Source organism: Trachurus trachurus (assembly GCF_905171665.1).
Source record: "Trachurus trachurus genome assembly, chromosome: 23".
NCBI classification, from domain to species: Eukaryota; Metazoa; Chordata; class Actinopteri; order Carangiformes; family Carangidae; genus Trachurus; species Trachurus trachurus.
Genome location: NC_139912.1, coordinates 21,169,069 through 21,191,525, shown reverse-complemented (window position 1 = coordinate 21,191,525; position 22,457 = coordinate 21,169,069). Strand labels below are relative to the sequence as shown.

The following is a 22,457-nucleotide window of genomic DNA, read 5'->3' as shown; positions in this document are numbered from 1 at the left end:
GCTAGAGATCTTCCTCACCAGATCAAAGCTTTGTTCAGCCAATCAAAATACAGCACAGCACAGTTTCATGACATTGCTACAGTGCCAAAAACCCTCCTATTTGTCCAGATTGATGCCAGCAGTGAGTGCTGATGCTGAATCAGTTCAGATGTAATGCGCACAATTTAAATGATGCTCTATTGAGTCATTTTGAAAGGTGCCGAGTTGGATGAGCTGTCGACAGGTGACTGCTGGCAGAAGTTCCGTCCTGAGGACCGAGCTAACAGTTCCCCCCTGCTTCCAGTCTTCATGCTAAGCTAGGCTAACAAGGCCCAGGCCTGCCTCTTTTGGTTGCTTTTCGTTTCAGTTTGGATGAATCTGTGGAATAATCCACAAATGTCCGACTGTTCCCTTAAAATAATCCATGGACCTTAATTTAAACAAATGAAAAAGTGACACTCGCACTGTATCAAACAGGTTGTGTTGAAAACCCGCCTTTTTCAGAGTGTACGTGTTGGTTTACATTGTGGTCAGTTACATAATGGGAGACAATCTGCCTCCTGGTGCTGCTGGGAACAGCACAGCTGAGTCCAACCTCCCTAAAACTGACACTCTTTCCTAAAACTGACACACTTTTTTTTTTTTTTTTTTTGCAGTAGGTATGTCATGGCATGGTCACTGTCCCCCCACCACGAGCTCCTCCTTAAGCTTATAGTAATGTTAGGTGATCAAAGTGTATTACATAAGTATATGTGACTAGAGTCAAGACTTTGTGCAATATAGGTCAGAGGGGATCAAACTGATTTTAGTGCCTATTATTTATGAGTTGTGAATGAGGTGATTTGAATCACTCAGAAGGGAATCTGTGCAATTTCTCGTCTTTCTTTTGCTTCTGTGAGCGGTCGGTCGGTGTCTGCAGGTCAGAGGTTAACGCGAGCTGTGCCTTGTGAGCGGCGTAAGATGACTGCTGAAGGGGTCAGGACCTGGCGAAGAGATAAGGGACCGGCCCAGAGCTGTTGTCAGGGTTTGAGTCCTTCACAGATGACAAATATACTGTTCAATGTGTTCCACATGTTCGCCTACCTCCCAGGCAGCCAAGTCGGTTCTTAATGTGTCATTTCTTTTGACTGATACACTGTAATGTATTATGTTAATCAGGGGTGTCAAACTCATTTTAGTTCAGGGGCCACATACAGGGCAATTTGATCTCAAGTGGGCCGGACCAGTAGAATAACAGCTTAATAACCTATGAATAATGAGAACTCTAAATTTTTGTTTGTCCTTTTACAAAACAGTATGAAATTTATTGAGAAACATATGTGCAATTTTAACAGTATTATGCATCTTTTTGTCTGCAAATTGATCCCACAGGCCGAATTGGACCCTCTGGTGGGCCGTTCTTGGCCCACCAGCCGTATGTTTGACACCCCTGTGTGAAGGATTACCCTCTTCTTAACTGTGCTGTTGATTTCCCTGCTGCACTGAAATTGACTGATGGGAAGAAAGCAATGTCAGAAAATGCAGTTTGTTTTGAAAATGAGCAGCACTGATACAAATATATTATATTTGTGGGTTTAAAAAAGGATCAAACAGGTCTAAAATGAACTTTATCCTGGTCAGATTTATGAAGATGGTTCTAGCATTTACTTCTGTTCAAAATAACACATGGTACATTTAGAGATTTGCATTTATTATTAAGCACCTTTCGAAAATCAGGGTTAATTTACCTTTAAGGGTTTTGACTTGAAAGAGTCTGTGCTGAATACGACGGCTCTGTCATTTCAGCTGAATTGCCATTGAACAGTGGCTGACCCTAACCCAAACCCCACTGAGGTTTTAGTTTGAAATGTAAATTAAGAAGGGATCTAAGGAGCTTTCAGCCCAACACTGGACATATCTACAACTTCATGTGAAAATCCTCTTGAGGAAAATTTCAGCTGCTTCAGAAGCTTTAAAAAAAAAAAAGATTCCCTGCAGGATGAATGAGATAATCTTCAACCCATTTGAATCCTAAAAAGACAGTGAATTTCTAATAATGCTAAGTCTGATAACTCATGAGATTTAAAGCTGTTGGGAACTTGTACTGCTTCTGTACAACGATAAGCAGATAAGTGGCAGAGATGACTCTATTTGAACTGCGCTAATGAAAAGTCTTTCTATTTGAATAGACGGTTTTTGAAAGAACGTCCACTTTCCCCTGAAAACTGTCAGTCATCATGATACAGATCAGTGTCACCAGGTGTCACTATTGTGTCTCTAATTGTGTCTCAACCCACTTGGTGTGGGTGTGTGTCCTCCAGCCTGGAGGTCAGCTGTGACTGCAGCATGGTGGGAAGAGGACAAGACATAATATTCAGTCAGTGCAGCTGTTGGAAGTGTAATCTGTTGTTTAGTCTAATTAATAATCATCAATAATGGTCATTGTTATTTAGAAGAAGAAATAATAGAATAGTTTGAGAAAACAATCTCAAGGTCATCTTGTTTTTTTTTTCAGAGCTTTCAGCTACAGCTCAGTCTTCTACAGTAAATAGAATTGTTCAGGTGTCACTATGTAACTCAGCACTAGTATGGGAAGCGGATTTAACATTTAAAAGCTAAGTTTTACTATCCAGAATTAACATTGTAGATATCAACAATGTCTTTCTGACTTGTCATAACTACATTTTGAATAGTTGGATTTTTCATTCAAGATATCTGTAATTCAGTATTGCCTCTAGTCAAAAAGAACATTTCAGATATCCGCAACTACATTCTTCCTAGGACAAATTACGTCACTTTTGCCGTTCATGTGTATGGGGTTTGTCATTACAGATATCGACATTTCAGTTGCAGATATCCGCTATGTGAATTATGGATATCTGCAACTGAATTACGACTATTCCTAATTCCAGTTTGAGATATCTTCAACGTCATTTTGACGAGTCATAATTCCATTTACAGACATCTACAATTTAATTTTGCCTAGTCAAAACTTAATTTAAGATATCTGAAAAGGGACATGTAGATATCTTTAATTGAGGTGAATTAAAGATATCTTGAACTGGAATTATGACTAGTCAGAATCAAATTGTAGATATCTCAAACTGGAATTATGACTAGTCGTAATTCAGTTACAGATATCCGTAATTCACATAGCGGATATCTGCAACTGAATGTAATGACAAACCCCATACACATAAATGGCAAAAGTGACGTCATTTGTCTGAGGAAGAACGTAGTTGTGGATATCTGAAATAACAATTGTGGATAGGAAGAATGTAGTTGCGGATATCGGAAATATTATTTTTGACTAGGCAAAACTGAATTACAGATATCTGCAACATATATCCAGGCTTTTAAATGTTAGAATGGCTTGCCATAGCACCAGTCTTCCCATGAAGGAACTGTTTTTTTTGTTTTTTTATGGGAATGAAGTTCCATAATCAGGTCACATGATGAAATCTCAATGTGAATCCCAGTACCTGCTGATGTGGAACATTAGATGTGGTTGAAAGCTCTGTAAAGTCAACAGACCATGACAATATTTTTTTTATGAAAACACTTTTTTGAAGTCTCAGATCAGTGACTCCCATCATAATGTGGACCTGGATTGTTGCTGGTGGTCTCTGCTGACTTCAGGGTGCTGCTGTGAGGCTGGTTCCTGACCTCTCTGACTGTGTATGTGTGTGTGTGTGTGGGGTCTGATCACAGAGCTGCTGCTGCTGCTGCTGTACAAACAATACGCCACGCTGACTGCTTCAGTGGTTTCTCTTTGATTCTCATGCTGCACTCAGAGTAGAACGGCTTCTGTTTTGTTTGTCGCTTCTCATATCTTGCCAAAGTATTGAAAATGTTATATTCTCTATACTATTTTGTATCATTTTCCCGGTGCCGGTAATCTTCTGGACCTTTGCATATGTGCCGTACGCTGACGGAAAGGCTCTTTAAAAAAATAAAAAAATCTGTGTTTGGATTTGCACATGGACCTTTTCCATAGTTTAATCACAGGCAGGACTGTTTATTTCAAATTCAGTATAGTGGGCCTTTAACCTGCATGAATGAGGACAGTGCATAAGTACACTGAAACTACCAAAGGCTTTCATGGACATGGGTCTTCAAAGGAGCTAATCACAGATTCATGTTTATGTTTTTTCTTCTTAATTAGGCGACGTGCAATGACAAACACAACGTGTACAATTTAAACACTTGTACCTTAAACACGTGGGTTTTCCTTTTTCTTCAAACTTGTTTACAGGGAAAGAATATCGCTGTTTACACATAAGACTCTACCTGTACTATAAAGTCGTGTGGTGTATATCTGTACTGATATAATCCAATCTATGTACTGTAGATGTAAGTCAGAGTATTCTGTGGTTGAAACCTGAAATAAATCTGCGGAACGTACTGTACCAAGTGTTTATTTGTCATATGTTCTTTATAAAAAGAGAGAAAAATAACAATGTAAATCAACAATGTAATCCTTAAACAATTATAACAATCTCAAACATTATGTAACTTAAAAAATCACTTAAAAAATGTTGCCTTCAATACAGGAAAACAGCAACAGCAAACCTCAGGTTTTGTCTTTGGTCCTTCGAGTTCAAAGACTAATGCTGCGTTCGAGACAACTCAGAATGTCCCAGTTGAAAACTCCATTTACCACTTCAAAGTGTTCGAGACGCACCATGCCAGAATAACCACAAACATGGCGGACCAGGACAAACTTTCATTTAATTTCACATTCAAAGTGCTTTGTGTAACTAAGGCATTAAAACATTACAAAGGGCACAGACACAATTAAATTAGAAGCATTTTTTAAAAATGAAACAAAACATTTAAAATCGAAGAGTAATCTGTAAAATATTTTAAGAAAATATTGTGTATTTCTTTCATAACATATTTCAACATTGAAAATGCATTTTGATCAATGTTTTACCATTGACAGTGTGGTTCTTCACCGATTTCTTTCCGAGGGGTAGCTCTGACATGAGGTGGCATTCAGTTGCACTTTTTCAAGTAGGAGGTCGGAAAAATCTGAGTTCTGAGTTGTCTTGAATGCAGCACAAGGTTGTCTTTCTGAAGCCAGTGTTATGGCGTAATGTTCAACTTCAATAACTGACTCGTCAGTTTTCTTCACAACCAACCAGGGCCACATTAACCCACTAGTGGGACCTGGGGTGAAAAATGAGTTGCAGCAGGCCTTTAATAACCTCTGTGTTTCCTACCATTGTCTGTGTAAAGTGTACTGTCTGTGTTTGTTAGTGGTAAACTGATTAAAAACGCATGTATACTGTGTAGTGAACTGAACCATGTAAGATTTCAAATGAGATGAGATGTAAAATAACAGAGGAATTAAAACTAGATTTCAAGTAGGTTATCTCCTCAAGATGTGTGTAGTACTACTGGTGTTACCTTCAGGCGCTTCAGGTGTGTTTAGGTACGGTGAGCTGGGATAAAGGAACAACTGACAGGATGTGTAAACTGAGCTGCTGCTTTTTTGGCCTTATAGTCCAGTTCACAAGATGCTGCCGTCATGAAAACAGAGTGCAAATATTTACATTCAAGAAGTCCAACAACATCTTGTCTTCAATAAGAAAATTACACTAAACTGGACAACAAAAGTATCATCTGGACAATTCACCAGTTACTGTGTCTACTTCTTTGTTCCATGAAGGCTTGAATAAATGAATAACATTTCAGCCCGGGCTGCACAGTTAATCAAGATATAATGAAAATCACTGGCCTAGATACTGTATCACATTCAGCATGTAAAACATGTTTCATCATTGTTTCATTTTTTATGGTTAAATGAAATGCAGCCCAAATGATTGTAATATGATTTTTTTTGCAGCTCTAACGTGACAATATTAATAATGTCAGTGACTAGAGTCATTAAAAGGTGAGTGCTGTGGACTGTGAGCATCAGTCCTCTTCAGGACCCGTGTCAGAGAACCCGAGGTTCTGCTGAAACAGCTCCTCCTGCAGCTTGGCCAGAGCTGCTAGTGGATCCTCCTTCAGAGGCGGCTCCTGCTGCGCCGAGGACATTTTGGAGATGTAGCCTTGATCTGATCCGCTGTTTGGACAGCTTCCTCCACCGGGCTCCGCGGTCTCATCCTCCTCCATCTCCACGGGCACGGAGCGGCTGACCAGAGAAGGAGGGTAATACTCGCTCGGCACGCTCGTGCACGAGGATCCCAGAGGGTCAGAGTCTAGGGAGTTCTGTAGGACCGAGCTCCTGGGGTCCCAGGCGGAGTGCACCACGTGGCTTTTAAACAGCGGCGAGGCCTCTTCGTTGTCCTCGACGGGAATTTGATACCGTGGTTCTTCCTCCAGAGGCAGCAGGTTCTGCCTCGGCGGCGGCGGCCTGTTCAAAACGGGCTCGAGCACGTAGACGGATTCGGTCCCGGGGCTGTGAGGGTTCACGTGATCCGGCAGCACCTGCTCCAGACTCGACGGATACCCGTGTCTGAATTCGGGGTTCACAATCGGTTGGAGCTCCACCACCGACGGGAGCTGCCGCTGCGCGTTCAGCTCGGGCGCGAGGACGTGAACGCTGTCTTCGTTCTCGGCCACTTCCACCTCGCGGACGTAGACGGGGGGGCCCTCTCTGATCAGGGGGACGCACTCCAGGACCGGGGGGATCCGCAGGTTCTCGATGAGCGCGTCGGCCTCGGTCATCGCCTCCTCCTCGCTCCGCACGCACTGCCGCTCGAACCAGTCGGGGTTTTCCAGCTGGTAGGCCTCGAAGGTCTGGATGGCGTTCTTCAGGTCCCGGCCCGAGGGACAGTTGAAGTACTCGTCCCCTCCGATGCCCTCGATGTGCCTGACGTGGCGCGGCTGGTACTTCTCCATGTCGACGATGCGGAAGAAGAGCTCCTCGAAGTGCTTCATCAGCTTGAACTTGACGGCGATGTCGAAGACCGACGGTATGTCCTCCTCGCCGCCGATGTCGTCGAAATACGCCACCATGTACTTGCCCAGCATGCCCGCCTGGTGCATGTCGGGCAGGAAGAGGTGGAGGAACGGGGTGAGCATGTCGTCGGTCGGGGAGAGCACGTCCTCCCTCAGCGTCACCTGACCGTGGCCGCACAGCGCTCTCCACTTGGCCTGCACGCCTCTGGAGCACAGCACCAGGATTTTGTCCGACGGGTTGGTCATCTGCTGCCGCTGCCACTCCAGCCAGCGGACGCGGCCGACCATGCCGACCGAGGTGGTGTCCAGCAGGTCCACCACCACCTCGGTGCCGCACTTGATCTTGAGGAAGGCGCAGAGCTTCAGCACCACGTCCCTGTACAGGCGGTGGTCCTGGGAGTAGATGACCAGCACTTTGGGGGCTTGTTTGATCTGCTGCTGGTTCTCACCTATCACGTGGACTTCATCCGCTTCAGTGACTTCGCCTAAAAGTGCAGAGGAGAAGCCGTCAGCAAAGTATGAGTCGTTTCAAACAATATAAACAAAAAATACCCAGGGGGCAAAGCAAAAAAACGGACACGGAGCGTTGTAAAAGGTTTCACACCAGAAATGATATCTAGGAACTTCAAGGATTAAAACCTGGGTGGACAACCCGGTCAACTAGCTGCTGGAAAGCTACAGGGGCCAAAACCCCTTTCTTGGGTAATTTGTTGGCGAAATTATGTAAATGCAAATATTTAGGTATTACAATGGCATAAATATCATACAACTATATAATTTGGCAGAGAGTATCTTGACACATAGGGGGAGGCATGAAAAAAAGATTCTGGGGTTTGTTGCAACTTGATTTTAAGATATCACCCTCAACATCCCGAAAAACTACTGTGACAAATTCTCATGAAAATTATTATTTTTCAGCACTTTATGGAGAATATCTATGCCTAACATGTATATAGAAAACTTCCTTAATTCATAAGCTTCCATTTGAGTCCAAGATAGCCTTTCTATCTCAAAAGCCCCACTTGCTGTGGCCAGTGGTCTTCTCTATCTATCTGCTCACCTTGAGGGAGACCAGAAATAGAATGGTTTCTGATCAGGCCAGTTAACATGTAGTTTTTCACAATAGGTGTTGCATTGTTTGGAGACAGCCTGTAGCTTTCCAGTAGCTAGTAGAAAGGCTATCTTGGACTCAAATGGAAGCTTATGAATTAAGGAAATTTTCTATATACATGTTAAGCATAGATATTCTCCATAAAGTGCTGAAAAATAATAATTTTCATGAGAATTTGTCAGGCGAACAGTACTTTTTTTGGTCTTTTTTGGGATGTTGAGGGTGATATCTTAAAATCGAGTTGCAACAAACCCCAGAATTTGTTTTTAATGCCTCCCCCTATGTGTCAAGATACTCTCTGCCAAATTGTATAGTTGTATGACTATTTATGCCATTGTAGTAGCTAAATATTTGCATTTACATCATTTCGCCAGCAAAATGACCCAAGAAAGGGGTTTTGGCCCCCTGTAGCTTTCCAGCAGCTAGTTGACCGGGTTGTCCACCCAGGTTTTAATCCTTGAAGTTCCTAGATATCATTTCTGGTGTCAAACCTTTTACAACGCTCCGTGTCCGTTTTTTAAAAAAATGGGATTTTACCCCCTGGGTAAAATAAAATCTGTATTTTAAATGAAATTAGAAGAGTTAGATAAAAGTCTCAGTATTTGAGACTAACCTTTCTTCTTCCTGCAGCGGACGTACAAAGCAACTGCCATCACCACAGAAATGAACACCACACCCAGGATGATGAACACATACGATGAATCATCTGGGGCTTCTGTTGGAGGAACTGTGACACAACATCATTTCTTGATTATGTGTTGCTGTTTTTCTTTGTTTTGTTTTACAGAGGTAACAAGTCATGACAGAGACATACAGGCAAGACACAGGTCTGTACAGATCTCCTGGTTTTCTCCATACAATATCCTCTAAGGTGTTCTTTTAGTCCGTTCATCTATGTACCACCATCAGCAGGTCAAGGTTTTAAAGGTTTTTCAACATTTTGGCAAATTGGTCCATTGCCATAATCCCTATAGTTTTAAGAGTAGGTTCGTTACCTTTAATTGTCGGTGCAAGCTGTTTTTAGAACGGCAGAGCAGAGCCGTGAGCTGCTCAGAGCTATGCTACAGAGGACAAGTTGTGACATGCACATTCACCATGCTATGAGATAATAACGGAGCGTTACGAGACAGAGTTGTTTTAGAGGCAAATTCATGCAAAACCACTGATGCGCGTTCCTGTAAGCAGTCCCTGCATTTGCCTCGAAAACAACTCTTGTCTCGTACCGTTCTGTTATTATCTCATAGCGTGGTGAATGTGCAGGTCACAATTTGTCCACCAGAGCGTTTTGGAGTTGTTGGATTGTGTATTTGATGAGTTTGATGAGGGAAACCAAGAAATCCCATTAGCTTCCGTAGCGTAGCTCTGAGCAGCTCGTGGCTCTGCTCACTGTTCTAAAAATAGCTTGCACCGACAAATAAAGGTAACAAACCTACTCCTAAGCCTATAGAGAATGTTTTATTTTGGTCCGAGGTCAAGACCACTGTGACCTGATGAGGAGTGATTCATGTGGAGGTGAGATCTCAGGCATGACATTAGTTATCTACTCGCTTTTCCAACTAAACTAACGACACTTATCTTTCATCTGCCTGCTTGTGTTTAGTGGTCAGGAACATGAAGACATACAGAGAATGAGGAAGTGAGGAAATATATTTTCTAAAGAAGACATCCTGGCCTTAACCCTTTGATGCACAACATACTGTATGCACACCCCCTCTAATGCGCAACATGGGTCTAAAATGACCCGCATTCATTTTCCATGTGAATTCATGCTGGGTGAGTGTTTCTTTGTGGTATCTTTTAAAATCAATATATTTTATGATTGAATCCTCCAAGTATAATTTGAATATCTTGTTTTTAATTACTACAGGGTGTTATTTCCATTTTTACTTTCTTATTTTATGAACAAATAGACAAAAAGTCTCAGAGAGTGGACCAGTTAGCTAGCTAGCAGTTGACATTTCTACATTCTACTGTATTAGTTAAAGCAGAAGTGAGTGATATATTTGTGTTAATATAAGTCTTAAATAGTTATATCTTCCGACAGCAATCACTTACATAGAGTGTTTGGACTGAAACACGGGTCTCTCAGTCCCTCTGCTCTGCTCTGAGCCGAAGATAAAACATTTATCGTATCCTACAGTTTTTATCCAATGAGGAGAGAGAACGGCATGCAGGGCTGTGTGTGCAGCCAAGGGACACCGTGAATGTGGTGACGTAGCGACGAGGACTGTTATGGTGCGTTCAAGGAAACTCTATTTTTCCGACCGTGAAGTGGTACCAGTTCGATCTGGTACGAGTTCACCGGTCGGAAGTTACGAGTGGCCGTTATAGTGACTTTCACCGGTAAAACAGGTCGGAAAAACACGAGTGGGTTGCCTGGAACGCTACAAAGTCGTAAGTTGTGACTTGAAGCTGTAATTTACGATTTCAAAAGCCTGCCTGGAACGCAGCATTAGCGAAAACGACCGGATCACTCACTTCTGCTTTAACTACAGTAGAACATGTCACCAGCTAGCTAGCTAGGTAGCTGTTGACATGTTCTAGCTGGTGTCTACAATAGAATATTATTCTATTGTTGTCACCAGCTAGAACATGTCATCATGTTAACAGTTAGCTAACTTGCTAATATTAAGGTATTTCCCTTTATGACAAGTAATGTAGCTACCTGATCAATTATGCACAGTTATCTTTAATGAGTCATCAAATGTTTCTTTAGGTAAATTGGAATAATTGTAAAACAAGTAAATATGATTATATGTGCTTAAAAAAGAATATTTACTGAAGAAAATGATAAATACTGTGCAGTGATTTCAAGGATATAACATTGAAATAGCCTAGCCTACTCAGATAGAATAAACTATGGCTAGCTGTTGACCACAGTAGAATATGTTAACAGAGCTATTAATGGGGAAAAAGGACAAGTAATGACTAGTCATTAATGTAATCAAGGAAACAATGGTCTGTTGTTGGTATAGATAGTGAGGGAATGCTAAAATTAAAGTATTCTTGCTATACTTGTTTTTTCAACTGGTCCACTCACTGAGACATTTTTGTTCATTTTTGTTCACAAGTAAGAAATGAAAAATGGAAATAATGACCCCACTAATAAAAAACAAGATATTAAATAATACTTGGAACATTCAATCATAAAATAGATAGATTTCAAAAGTTACAGCAAAGAAACTATCACTCAGCATGAAATCACATTGGAAATGAATGTGGGTCATTTTAGACCCATGTTGCGCATTAGAGGGGTAGTGATACAAAATGTGTTTTTATTAAAAACGGTGAAAAAGTAAAAAATCAAATAAGGATGTGTTATGATCAAAAACAAGTTAATTGAGGAATACCTGGAATTCTATATGATGAAATAAATTTTTCGCAAAGATATAGCACAAAAAAACTCACTCGGGTCTATTTAGACCCATGTTGTGCATCAAAGGGTTAAGGGTGATCATTCAATTATCAATGGGCTTGAAACTATGTCTCTGTTCTACTGAGAAGGAAACTGTACAGAACAGGGAACAGTTTGCATTATAAATCAACAAACAGGACAAACAGGATAAAGACAACATGTAGCCACATCCTGATCGAAGCTGAACTACGTTGCTGAATTAAAAAAAACTTTGATCTTGACATACGGGGAGGTTATCTATCAATCTTCTGTTACGCAACACGATATTATCTTGTTTCCTCCTCACTGCCAGCACTGTAGTTCAGCACCGATCGCAGGCAGTTTAAGAGTAAAAATGTGAGGAATGTGGACAGCAGAGTGGAGGTGGCAATCTCTCCATTCCCACAGACTCACTGCGGTGGGATCATGACAGCGATAACGTACCTCGACAAATATCCAGAGTCTTTCCGGAGCGGGCACAGTCGCTGCAGCATTGTGGGAACAGAGGTTTGATCTGCAGTGAAGAATGAAAGTCACGTTAACTCTAAGATTGTGGAGGCAGAAATAAAAACCTTCTGCGATACACAGACATTAGTTGAGCGGGGAACAGATTCGAAAAAGATTTACCGAGGCGTGGAACTGGCAGCAGGAGCTCGGCCATTTGTCAAGGCTGAACGTTGCATTCAGTGTCGTGTGATTGCCCTGGAGAAGAGAGCGTTTTTATGTTAATCATTTCATCATTAAGGTACAGCATTGAAAAGTAGCCCATTGAACATTTATTAAGACAATCATTGGCTGAGTCTGGTTATAATCCTGGTAAGTTTCAACATACAGTATCATTTTGTTAAAGGGATAGTTCAACATTTTGGCAAATTGGTGTAAGCTAACAAATAAGACCTGCCGCTCTGCTCCGCCGTTCTAAAAATAGCTTGCACTGACAAATAAAGGTAATGAACCTACTGCTATGACTATAGCGATTATGGCAATGGGCCCATTTGCCAAAATGTTGAACTATCCCTTTACTGTGAACAGTGAAGCAAGTGGAAGATGAAATTATCTGCAAAATGTAAAAAGTTAAACATGAAACACTCTTTTGGAATATTTTAAGGAATATCAGTGTATTATTTTGTTTTCAACAATTTTAGAGTGAAAAGGAGAAACAAAGCAGCAGCCTGCAAACGAATAGGAAACCCAGGAGACTTGAGCTCTCAGATAACTTTGACCATCAGACAAGATATTTACTATTTACACACTGTGATAGTTTCCAAAGGGGGGGCTACTAGCTACTAACTATGCAGGGTGGCCAAACCTTTGCTGCAGGCCCTTTTCCTTTTCTGTCATTTTGAATGTAAAAAATGAAAATTAAAAAAAAAAATTGTTTAAAGGTCCCATATTATGCTGTTTTTCAACCATTTCACATGGGTCTAAGTTGTCCAACCATATAGTATTCCTAGTGTATTGTCCCCAAATCAATCTGCAGCTCTACATCTCAGCAATCTGAAAGTGTCTCTCCAGAGCTCTCCTGAGAACGAGCCATTTCTGTGTCTGCACCTTGAAATGCAAATAAGATGTGTAAACCACGTCCACTCCACACCTGTCACGGGGAGAGGGTGTGGTTTTCACTACAGGTACATGTGCCAATGTTGACATTGGGAATGGGGTCGGGCATTGATTTCCGAAAAAAAAAAAAAAGTTTCTGAGACTCGCATCTTGTCTGAAAAAATTTAAATGTTCCTTTTTTTTTTACTGTGGCAGAAGGAGATAGCCTACATGGACTCCTACAGCCATCAGAAAGTTCTGTGTGAAACTGTGCACTGTATGGACTGATGAGAATATTGACGTGGTTTTGTGCCGGGGGAGGAGACTTCCTCGTTCAGATGTCTCTCATTCCGTGATGAGGACCGCTGCGCTGATGAGAAGCGGTATCGTTTCAATATTCTCCAGTCCACGATTTCATTTTTAATGACGGACGGCTGTTTTTCAGTCAATGATTCAAACCGATCATCTGGCGGCTCCTCCCGCACCGCTTCATGTCAAATGACGGACGGGAGAGAGACAGAAAGAGAGCGTGTGTGTGTGGAGGGGGACTGTTCCGGAAAAGTGTCACCGGGCGGAGCTCACGTTTTTCCAGACTGGCACAGGGGGAGTATGAGGAAGTACCGGGAGGTGGAGTCACCTGAGTTCGGTGCTTCGTGACGTCAAGCAGTGCAGCATTTCCAATTGCATAATATGGGCCCTTTAAAATGTAATTTAATTTCATCTTTCACTTGCTTAACTGTTCACATTAAGAGAAATTATGAACAAGGGTGCCTAAACTTTTACATGCCACTGTAGAAATGCAAAAACAGACTGGGGTTTATGTCGTTACATGCTGAATATAACGCCACTGTCTCAAAATCTGAGACTGCAGAGTTTCATACAGTCAGGTAGCTTGTAAATATAATGAGTGGTTTTGTCCAAAATCAGCATAAAAGCACTGCAGGAAATGGAACAGTTTCCTGCAGTGAAAAGAAACAAAGTGGGGTAAAAAGTAGGCTAAGGTACAGACACACACACAGGATGTTGTAATGAGCTCTGACTGTAATTCTGGGTCAATCCACTGGAAAGGAAACTGCATTCATCTTCTGTGTGACACGGCCCACTGCACAAGAAGCGCTTCAACGGCCGGCACGACGCAGCGACCTCACCTTGTTTACGCGATGCACTTGAGGCTGAAAAGTGGAACACTTCACGATGACCATGTACTCGTCACACAGCGGATCGGGACTGAAGCTGACGGCCAGCGCCACGCTTCCCCTGACCTCGGCCATGCTGACGTTGGGCTGCCACAGACTTCCTACAGCGCAGAGACCAGACGTGCACGTTAACACACGGTTCACCTGAGTCACTCATTCTCACTGGACCTGGACCCTCAGAACATCAGTGACTCACCTCTCTCTATGCAGAACTGGGTCATCTTCATCCTGGAGTCTTGACAATCTGAGGAAACCAGATTCACAGAAATCCATCAAACAAAGTGAGGATGAAACTTGATGAACAAAACTTCACCGTTGTCGGGTCACACTGTATTTGTGGCATTTAAAAACAGGGATCCTACACATTTGAAATGTCAAAATTCCATACTTTTTCCAGACCCTAATTTCCAGACTTCTCAGTTAAAAAAATTCAAATAATTTGTGACATTTGAGTAATTAGATGTGTACCTTGCAAATAAAGTATGCAATTAATCATTTGTTTTCATTATTCTGAATTTGTCACCAAGGAGATTGTAGTTAATAGCGCATACAAAATAATTAACCCAAATAACTTCACATAAGACCAAACCCAGATAAGTATTAAGATAAATATATGTCCATACAATAGTTTCCATTTTCCATACTTTTCCAGACCTGGAAATGTATAAAATCAAATTGCATACTTTTCCATACTTGTGTAGGGACACTAAAAAGTTTGTTTCCAGATGTGAGACCTCATAATTGTGTAAGTTCTTCAACATACCCTGTTAAGTGCCTGAATCAAACTGAATGTAAATAATAAAAGATTAACTTATAAAGCTGCTATGATGTTTCAGATACTTCGTATGTCTATATATAAACACAAATCCTAGATATTCCAGGTATCCATATTATCGAAGCCCCACACACGGGAAACAGACTGCTCACAGCAGAAATGAATAAATAAGAACAGTAACTAACAGCTAACAGAGGTTCAAAAAAACAATTAGTCTAATTAGCTTCCTCACTGCATTAGGGGAACCTGTAGTTTAAGTGTTACGGTTCTGCTCTGAATTGTTTTGGAGTTATTGTGTTCACAAGAAAAATACCTGTTCTACAAATGAAGCTCACTAATTAGAATTCACACCATCTGTGCATTTGCATACCACATAAACCGATCTTATCTGAAAGTGTGAAACATACACAAGTATGCAGGAAATCATTGCTCCCACGTTAATATGCACTTTTATGCAGCAGTGTGCTGTGAAGTCTAGTCAGGTCATCTGCATATAGAGCAGCAGAGGTTTAAAGGGATAGTTCAATATTTTGGCAAATTGGCCCATTGCCATTATCCCTATAGTTTTAGGAGTAGGTTCGTTACCTTTAATTGTCGGTGCAAGCTATTTTTAGAACGGCAGAGCAGAGCCGTGAGCTGCTCAGAGCTACGCTACGGAGGCTCATGGGATTTCTTGGTTTCTCATCAAACTCATCAAATACACAATCCAACAACTCCAAAATGCTCTGGTGAACAAGTTGTGACCTGCACATTAACCACGCTATGAGATAATAACGGAACGTTACGAGACAGAGTTGTTTTCGAGGTAAATACAGAGACTGCTTGCCAAAAAACCGCCCCTGACAGGAACACGCATCAGCAGTTTTGCATGAATTTAGAGTTATAGAGTTACAGACGACTGGATGGTGATGTCAAATATTAAACTAAACTCACCAGGAACAGTGATTTCAGCGCTGACGTCATACACGCTGTGGTCCATGTCAGGTTTGGGGATGTTGAACACAGAGACCAGGTAGGTCTGACCAGGGTCCAACACCACCATGTTAGCTGAGAACGACCACTGAAAATACAAAACGGTGTTATGCTATGACACGGGTTCAGTGAGAAATCCAAACTGTATCCTGTCTGTGTGGCATTAACATATCAACATCATCTGAAAAACTGAACAAGTCATAGTTTTTATTTGCCCCTTGGGGACAAATAAGGTTTTATTGAATTGAATTGAACTGAGCCACCAACCTGTTCACGGTGTGAACCCTGTTTGAGTTTTCCTTTGATAGAGTATCGAACACACAGGTTCTGATTGGTGGACAGCACCAGAACTTGAAGCTCTGTGGCCGTCAGGTGACTGATACTACCTGATGGGACAAAAACACAAAAGAGGTCACTTCCTGTCTTCACCCAAAAAAACATAAAAACAATACACTTAGCTAAGGATGTTTAGTCAAGAAGTTCAGACAGATAAGATGATGTCCACCACCTCATTTGAGTTCAGGGTAAAATTTAAACCATTCACCTCCACTTCGTCTGTCAAATAATTAACCATCATTAAGCTGCTGATTTGTTACAAAGTGTATCAATGACGTCACATTGTTGTTATACACCTGCTGTTAGTTTATGTCGGGGCACTTTATAAGTTTTCTCGTCCGGAGCAGGTGGTGGTGGTGATTGTTCAGCCATTGTTATATTTACAAGACAAACTATAATTATGATCCTTAGTTATTTTATATATCTTTACAATTTTAAACTGACTGACTGACTGACCATCATCCCTTAGCTTCCAGGTAGCATTCAGCACAGGGTGCAGGTGTCCACTCTCGTCCCGCCTGGTGTCCACAGACACCTGCAGCGCCTCTGGACCGCTGGGAGTGTACTCATTAACCTTCAGCCAACCCTTGTCCATACAGTTACCTACACACACACACACACACAAATTACATGTCAGAAACCTGAAATTACATCTGAAATTTAATCATCATGCATTTGTTTACAGCATTTATTTAAAAATGAAAAGGTTTTACATAGCGCTCTTAAAAGGTGGCTTCCAATTAAACTGTTGGTCTGTTATAAAAAGTAATAAAGACAATTCTGGGCACTGTGATGTGTTTTTCTCTTCTCCATGCAGCGTGGAGGCAGGAGGCGTTATACTCTGCTTCATTTTAATGCAGGAAACGGTTCCACAGCTTTACAGCGCTGGGGTAAATTTTAAGTTAGCTGATGATTAACTATTTAGTAACAGTATCGTAACGCTCCAAAACTCAAATCTGTGATGTGTGAAGTTGCGGTTAAAGAAAAGTGAATAACAATCTGCTTTATTCAACATGTTCTGAAAAGAATCAGAGCAACAGGGTAATCACAATAACTAGAAATAAGAAGAGAAGCATTTACTCACTTTCTTTGACCGTGCAATTCAAATCCTGAGGCAGAGAAAGAGACAAAGAAGACTTATTAATTTTCTTACTTCACCAATTACACATGATGGTTTGGAGAAGGCCAAATTTAAAAAAAACAAAACAAACAGCAATATGTTTTCCATTACTTTGTCACATAGAACTTTATGTTGACAATAAACTTATTAGAGAAAAGGCCAAATCAACAAGATTAAGACAAATAATAATTATTCATTAACAAAATGTATTTGTATAATTTGGATGTCTCAAACAGGGTAGTATCATTATCATAAAAAAGATTAATGTTGTGTTTGCTCAAATACATTTGCCCAGTGTCATTTTTTTAAAATTCAGTGTAGCCTATAACTAAAGCACAGATGTTAAGCTACTTTATAATAAATACATCACACAGTCTAATAAAACCTACAAATAATTGTGCAAGAAACAGTAGTAAAAATATCAAAAAAGATAGTAACGTAGGCTTTAAGAGCAGTTAAAACACACACACACACACACACACACACACACACACACACACACACACACACACACACACACACACACACACACACACACACACACACAAAGGAACAATAAAGTGAATCACTGACCAAAATGACTGGACTTGAACTACACCTACATAAACACCACATAGACTTGCCAACATTACGACATAATAGAAATTATTTGTTCTGTTGAATAAAACTTTATGGGCACACACACACACAGACAGTATAGCCACTGTCAGTACTAACAGTAAGTACAATACTGTAACACTGTAACAACTCTCCTCCGTGTGTCCGTGTGGAGCGGCGCTCACCTGTCGAGGACAGCGGAGGGGCGGCCATGTTAACACCTTCACCGCGGGCGACAGTGACGCACACAGTAAAACCAAAAGCCCAGTGAGAAACATCCTCCGGAGTCAGTAGCCTAACTAAACGCTGTCAGTCCCGGTGTACAAAGCGTTTCAGTGCCGCCATTACAAAATATCACTTTAAAAACGTGTGAACTGAAGCGAAGACGGCAGCAGCTGCTGTGACTGACGCTGCCGATGATTAATGAAAACTTCCTCCTCGGAGCTTCAGGGAAATTACCTGCTGTGTTTACAAGAAACTCACCTGATGCGTTCAGGTCGCATGGGAATTCTAGTTACTTCTGTAAAGTTGTCTATCACCATTTTTTACCGGGCGACAGATAGCCTACAAACCAAAATTGAGCAAATATGTTTGTTTGGTTGTGTTAATGTTAGAGCTTTTACTATAAAACAATGACTGATATGAGTCCCTCATGTTCATGTGCAAGACACATAACCTGCTCAGTGGTGTAGCTAGTTGTAGTGGGTATGCTACTGCTTTTTGTGTGGGTTCATGGTTCATACAGTACCTGTATCACACTAGTTAAAACGTTTTGTTATAGTGGTAGTATATACTATATGAATGCATTTTCAGTGGGTAACTGCGTATCACTCAGGCTGCAGCTCCTTCCACAATAAGTAAAAAAACAACAACAACATTGACATAGTAGGCTACATAGGCTACTTGAACTAAAAAACTGTATCTTGTATGAAGTATGAAGACAGTCCATCCCTTTGTTCTCTGAAAACTGCAATGAATAGTGATTTCTAGCTTTTTTTTAAATATAGACATTGAATGCAACATTATTGGTAGCTATTCAAGTTTTTTCCTTGTTGCGTGGGCTCTATCACACAACTTCAAAGTGACACCTCTCTGCTTCATCTTTTATCTTAATCATGAAAATGGAAAACACACACACAAAAAACATAATGATGTGTATGTCCCAGTTACACTCTGTAGCTGGTGTGAAACCACAAACAGAGCTGAGCCAGGCGGACTGTCGCTGCCGTTCACTGCATCAGAACAGGAAGTATGAAGTGAGTGGGACTGGCTTAAGTTGCACTTTAGTTATTCTCAGTAATTTTCATTACTCAATACATACTGTATAGCATTGTGACATGTTCACCACTAGATGGCACAAACGTTTCAACTGCAGAAGGATCTCATTTACCTCAAATAGCATTAATACCAGCCTTGTGCTTCCATGTAAGCAAGAGTTGGTAACAGTAGAGCCCAGATCATCTTAAACACCTACTCCACAGTATCGGCCTAACAGACTAGAGCTTGGTGCTGTTGACCTTTGGGTGCTGCTGAGGTTTACTGTAATACCAACATGGGTTCCTGGTGCTTTATTGTACTTTAACTGCAGGATTTTGAATACTTTTCCTTTGGCAGGCTACTTTAGAATAATGCACAACGTCCAAATGCCACCTTCCTCATAGTTTTCCATAAAGTTTCATAAATCTTTACTCCTGTCAGATTAATATTTATCCCCATTAAAGAGTTCCTGCCCTGTAACAGCTCTGCACTCAAACTGCTCATCCAATCTATTACAATTACCAAACATACCTTCTTCATCTACCTGCTGTACTTTGTTCAATTGTGTGGATACAGACAGTAACGTGAGAAACATTTAAAGGAATAGTTCAACATTTTTGGCAAATTGCCATAATCCCTTTAGGAGTAGTTTGTTACCTTTAATTGTCAGTGCAAGCGTGGTAAATCCTTGCAAAACTGCTGATGCTCGTTCTCGTTGGGGTTTTTCGGCAAGCAGTCTCTGCATTTGCCTCGAAAACGAGACTCTGTCTCGTAATGTTCCGTTATTATCTCATAGCGTGGTGAATATGCAGGTCACAACTTGTGTGTTTTGGAGTTGTTGGATTGTGTATTTGATGAGTTTGATGAGGGAAACCAAGAAATTCCATGAGCCTCTGTAGCTCTGAGCAGCTCACGGCTCTGCTCCGCTGTTCTAAAAATAGCTTGCACCGACAATTAAAGCTAACAAACCTATTCCTAAAACTATAGGGATGATGGCAATGGGCCAATTTGCCAAAATGTTGAACTATCCCTTTGAGCTGCTCAATTGAACTTGTTCAGGTACAATGTTGGAATGATAAGACTACAATAAATCCCTCAGTATCCTCGTTGAAATATTTTGTCAGCCTCATTAATCAACCATCACTAAATCAAAGAAAAAGTAAGTCCCTCATGTAATATCCTGTCCTTTCCCGGCACCTGGACCTGGTGGTTTAATCTGCCACACCTAAACTAAAGCACCCCCAGCCTGCAGAGACAGAGTACAGTATCATGGCAGCTGTTCAGAAACAAAGCAGCCTGACCGTGAGTGAAAGCTGAGTAACGGTCATGGATCAGTGTGCTGCTGCTCTCCATGGAGGTCTGAGCTGCAGAAAGCTGTTGGCCGATATCAAACGAGGATACTGCGCCTGCAGTGTGCGATGAGGGCCGCCCCCAGTGAGTCCAGGTGTGTGTGTGTGTGTGTGTGTGTGTGTGCTATTTCAGCCCTTCAAACAGAGATTAGACGTACCAGAGATAAGACGGAGCTTCTTTTCAGGAGAGGCGGGAATGTGGCCGACATGTGGTGGTGCTGTAAGACACAGGAGCTGCTGATCTGTACTGAACCATCTGACAGGATCCCTTTGCACAGGTCACTGAGATAACTGTGAAGTGGAGGTGCAGGATGATGAACTGTCACATGCTACCACCATACAGCTGTGTCCAGATGGGATCAAAACATTTGTGTCTTAGCTGTGTTCCAATCCACTTACAGTCTGTGGAGTCAGGGTTACCACAGTGCAGGCAGGTGACACTATTTAAAAAGCTTAATAATAATAATAAAAACTGACATAATGAACAAAATAACAATGATCAAAGACTGTTAAAAACAAAATACAAAGCAAATATAGTCAAATACTCGTTAAAATAAATATTGTTGATTTTGCATTTGTTAATGCTGGAACTCATCTAATAATGTCTCTGAGCACAAACACCAAAATCGTCTTCAGATTCAGATTCCATTGAAACAACAAGACCTGACCTTTAATACAAAAACCACATTATCTAATCAAACCTTTAAAGGGATACTTCACCCAATATCGATAATTCACCAATTTTCTACTCACCGTCTTTCCAAGAAAGGGTTTGGAGAACTTTTGTTATCAGAGTTATCAAAACGCTTTTGGAGTTCCGGGGGGGGGGGGAACTACTACAACAAGTGCTACTACAACAAGGCTAAAACAGAGATCAAATTATTTTTTTCTGAACAACTTTTTCATTTCTCAGTTTCAGGACACTTGGGTCAGTACAGACAAGCAGTATGGAGGTACAGTATTTGGATGTTTCATAGTGTGTGTTTTGGAGTTCCCCCCCGGAACTCCAAAAGTGTTTTGATGACTGTGAAAGTTCTCCAAACCCTTCCTTGGCATGATGGTTAGTAGAAAGTTGGTGAATTATTGATTTTGGGTGAAGTATCCCTTTAACTAACCAGAGCAAAATGCATATATATACCTATGCTTTGTTGCATGACGTTCCCTGTGTTTCCAAAAAATAATTTTTGGCTTATTAGGGCCTTTAATTGACAGGACAGCTGTACAAAGACAAGAAATGGGAAGACAGAGAGGGGGGGAGTGCAGCAAAGGGCCACCAGTGGAATCAAACTTGGGCCACTGCGGGTCTCTGCATATTGCCCACTTTTTTACCCACCACGCTAACCCACAGAGCTCACAAGCAAGCCGAGGGAGGTGTAGCAATAGCCGAACTGACACGAGGTAAATGCCTGTAAAAGTTTTCTGGGTGAATACAAATGGCCGAAGGCTATTTATAGACGGCAAGGTCTTGGATTGCAAGGTTTTTTACAATGACACCCAAATGTCATGGGGACAAGTCTGGACTAAATCGCAGTTGCAGCTTTTGAATGTCATTTCACAGTGCTGTGAGCAATACAAACTAAACTATATTTGACCAATGCTGAGGCACAAACCTAAACTAAGAGGGTGAATAGAAGTAAACTAAGAGATAGAGTGATAAATCCATTAGTTTCAAAGGGAACTAATGGATTTATCACTCTACCTCTCAGCTCTGAGTTCCTCTTCTGCAGTTTTCTTGTGTTACAGCTGTTTTCATAACCTAACCCTTTATTCCTCGGAGGCCTGATGTCATCGCAGTAAATGTGCACGCTGATGTTTGTTATCTGAAGTTATTCTGGGCCCTGTTGCATAATTATGAGCTCTTCCAAGATTATTTATACTGACTCAAATCTCTGACCATTGTTTTATTTCAGTCTATCTGTTAGATATGTGCCGGGCATCCTT

At 41.2% G+C, this 22,457-nt stretch overlaps 1 protein-coding gene across 1 annotated transcript; it reads right to left on the bottom strand.

Annotated features, from left to right (window-relative positions):
- Nucleotides 1-4,360: 4,360 nt before the first annotated feature.
- On the bottom strand, nucleotides 4,361-18,363 carry il17ra1a (interleukin 17 receptor A1a). Its single transcript, XM_083999600.1, has 11 exons — nucleotides 18,096-18,363; nucleotides 17,278-17,302; nucleotides 16,650-16,796; nucleotides 16,125-16,243; nucleotides 15,819-15,945; nucleotides 14,307-14,354; nucleotides 14,063-14,211; nucleotides 12,003-12,077; nucleotides 11,820-11,889; nucleotides 8,595-8,708; nucleotides 4,361-7,355 (listed from the first exon to the last, which is right to left on the bottom strand). The coding sequence occupies exons 1-11, from the start codon at nucleotides 18,186-18,188 to the stop codon at nucleotides 5,881-5,883; spliced, it is 2,442 nt and encodes an 813-aa protein (XP_083855726.1). The 5' UTR covers nucleotides 18,189-18,363; the 3' UTR covers nucleotides 4,361-5,880.
- Nucleotides 18,364-22,457: the final 4,094 nt, after the last annotated feature.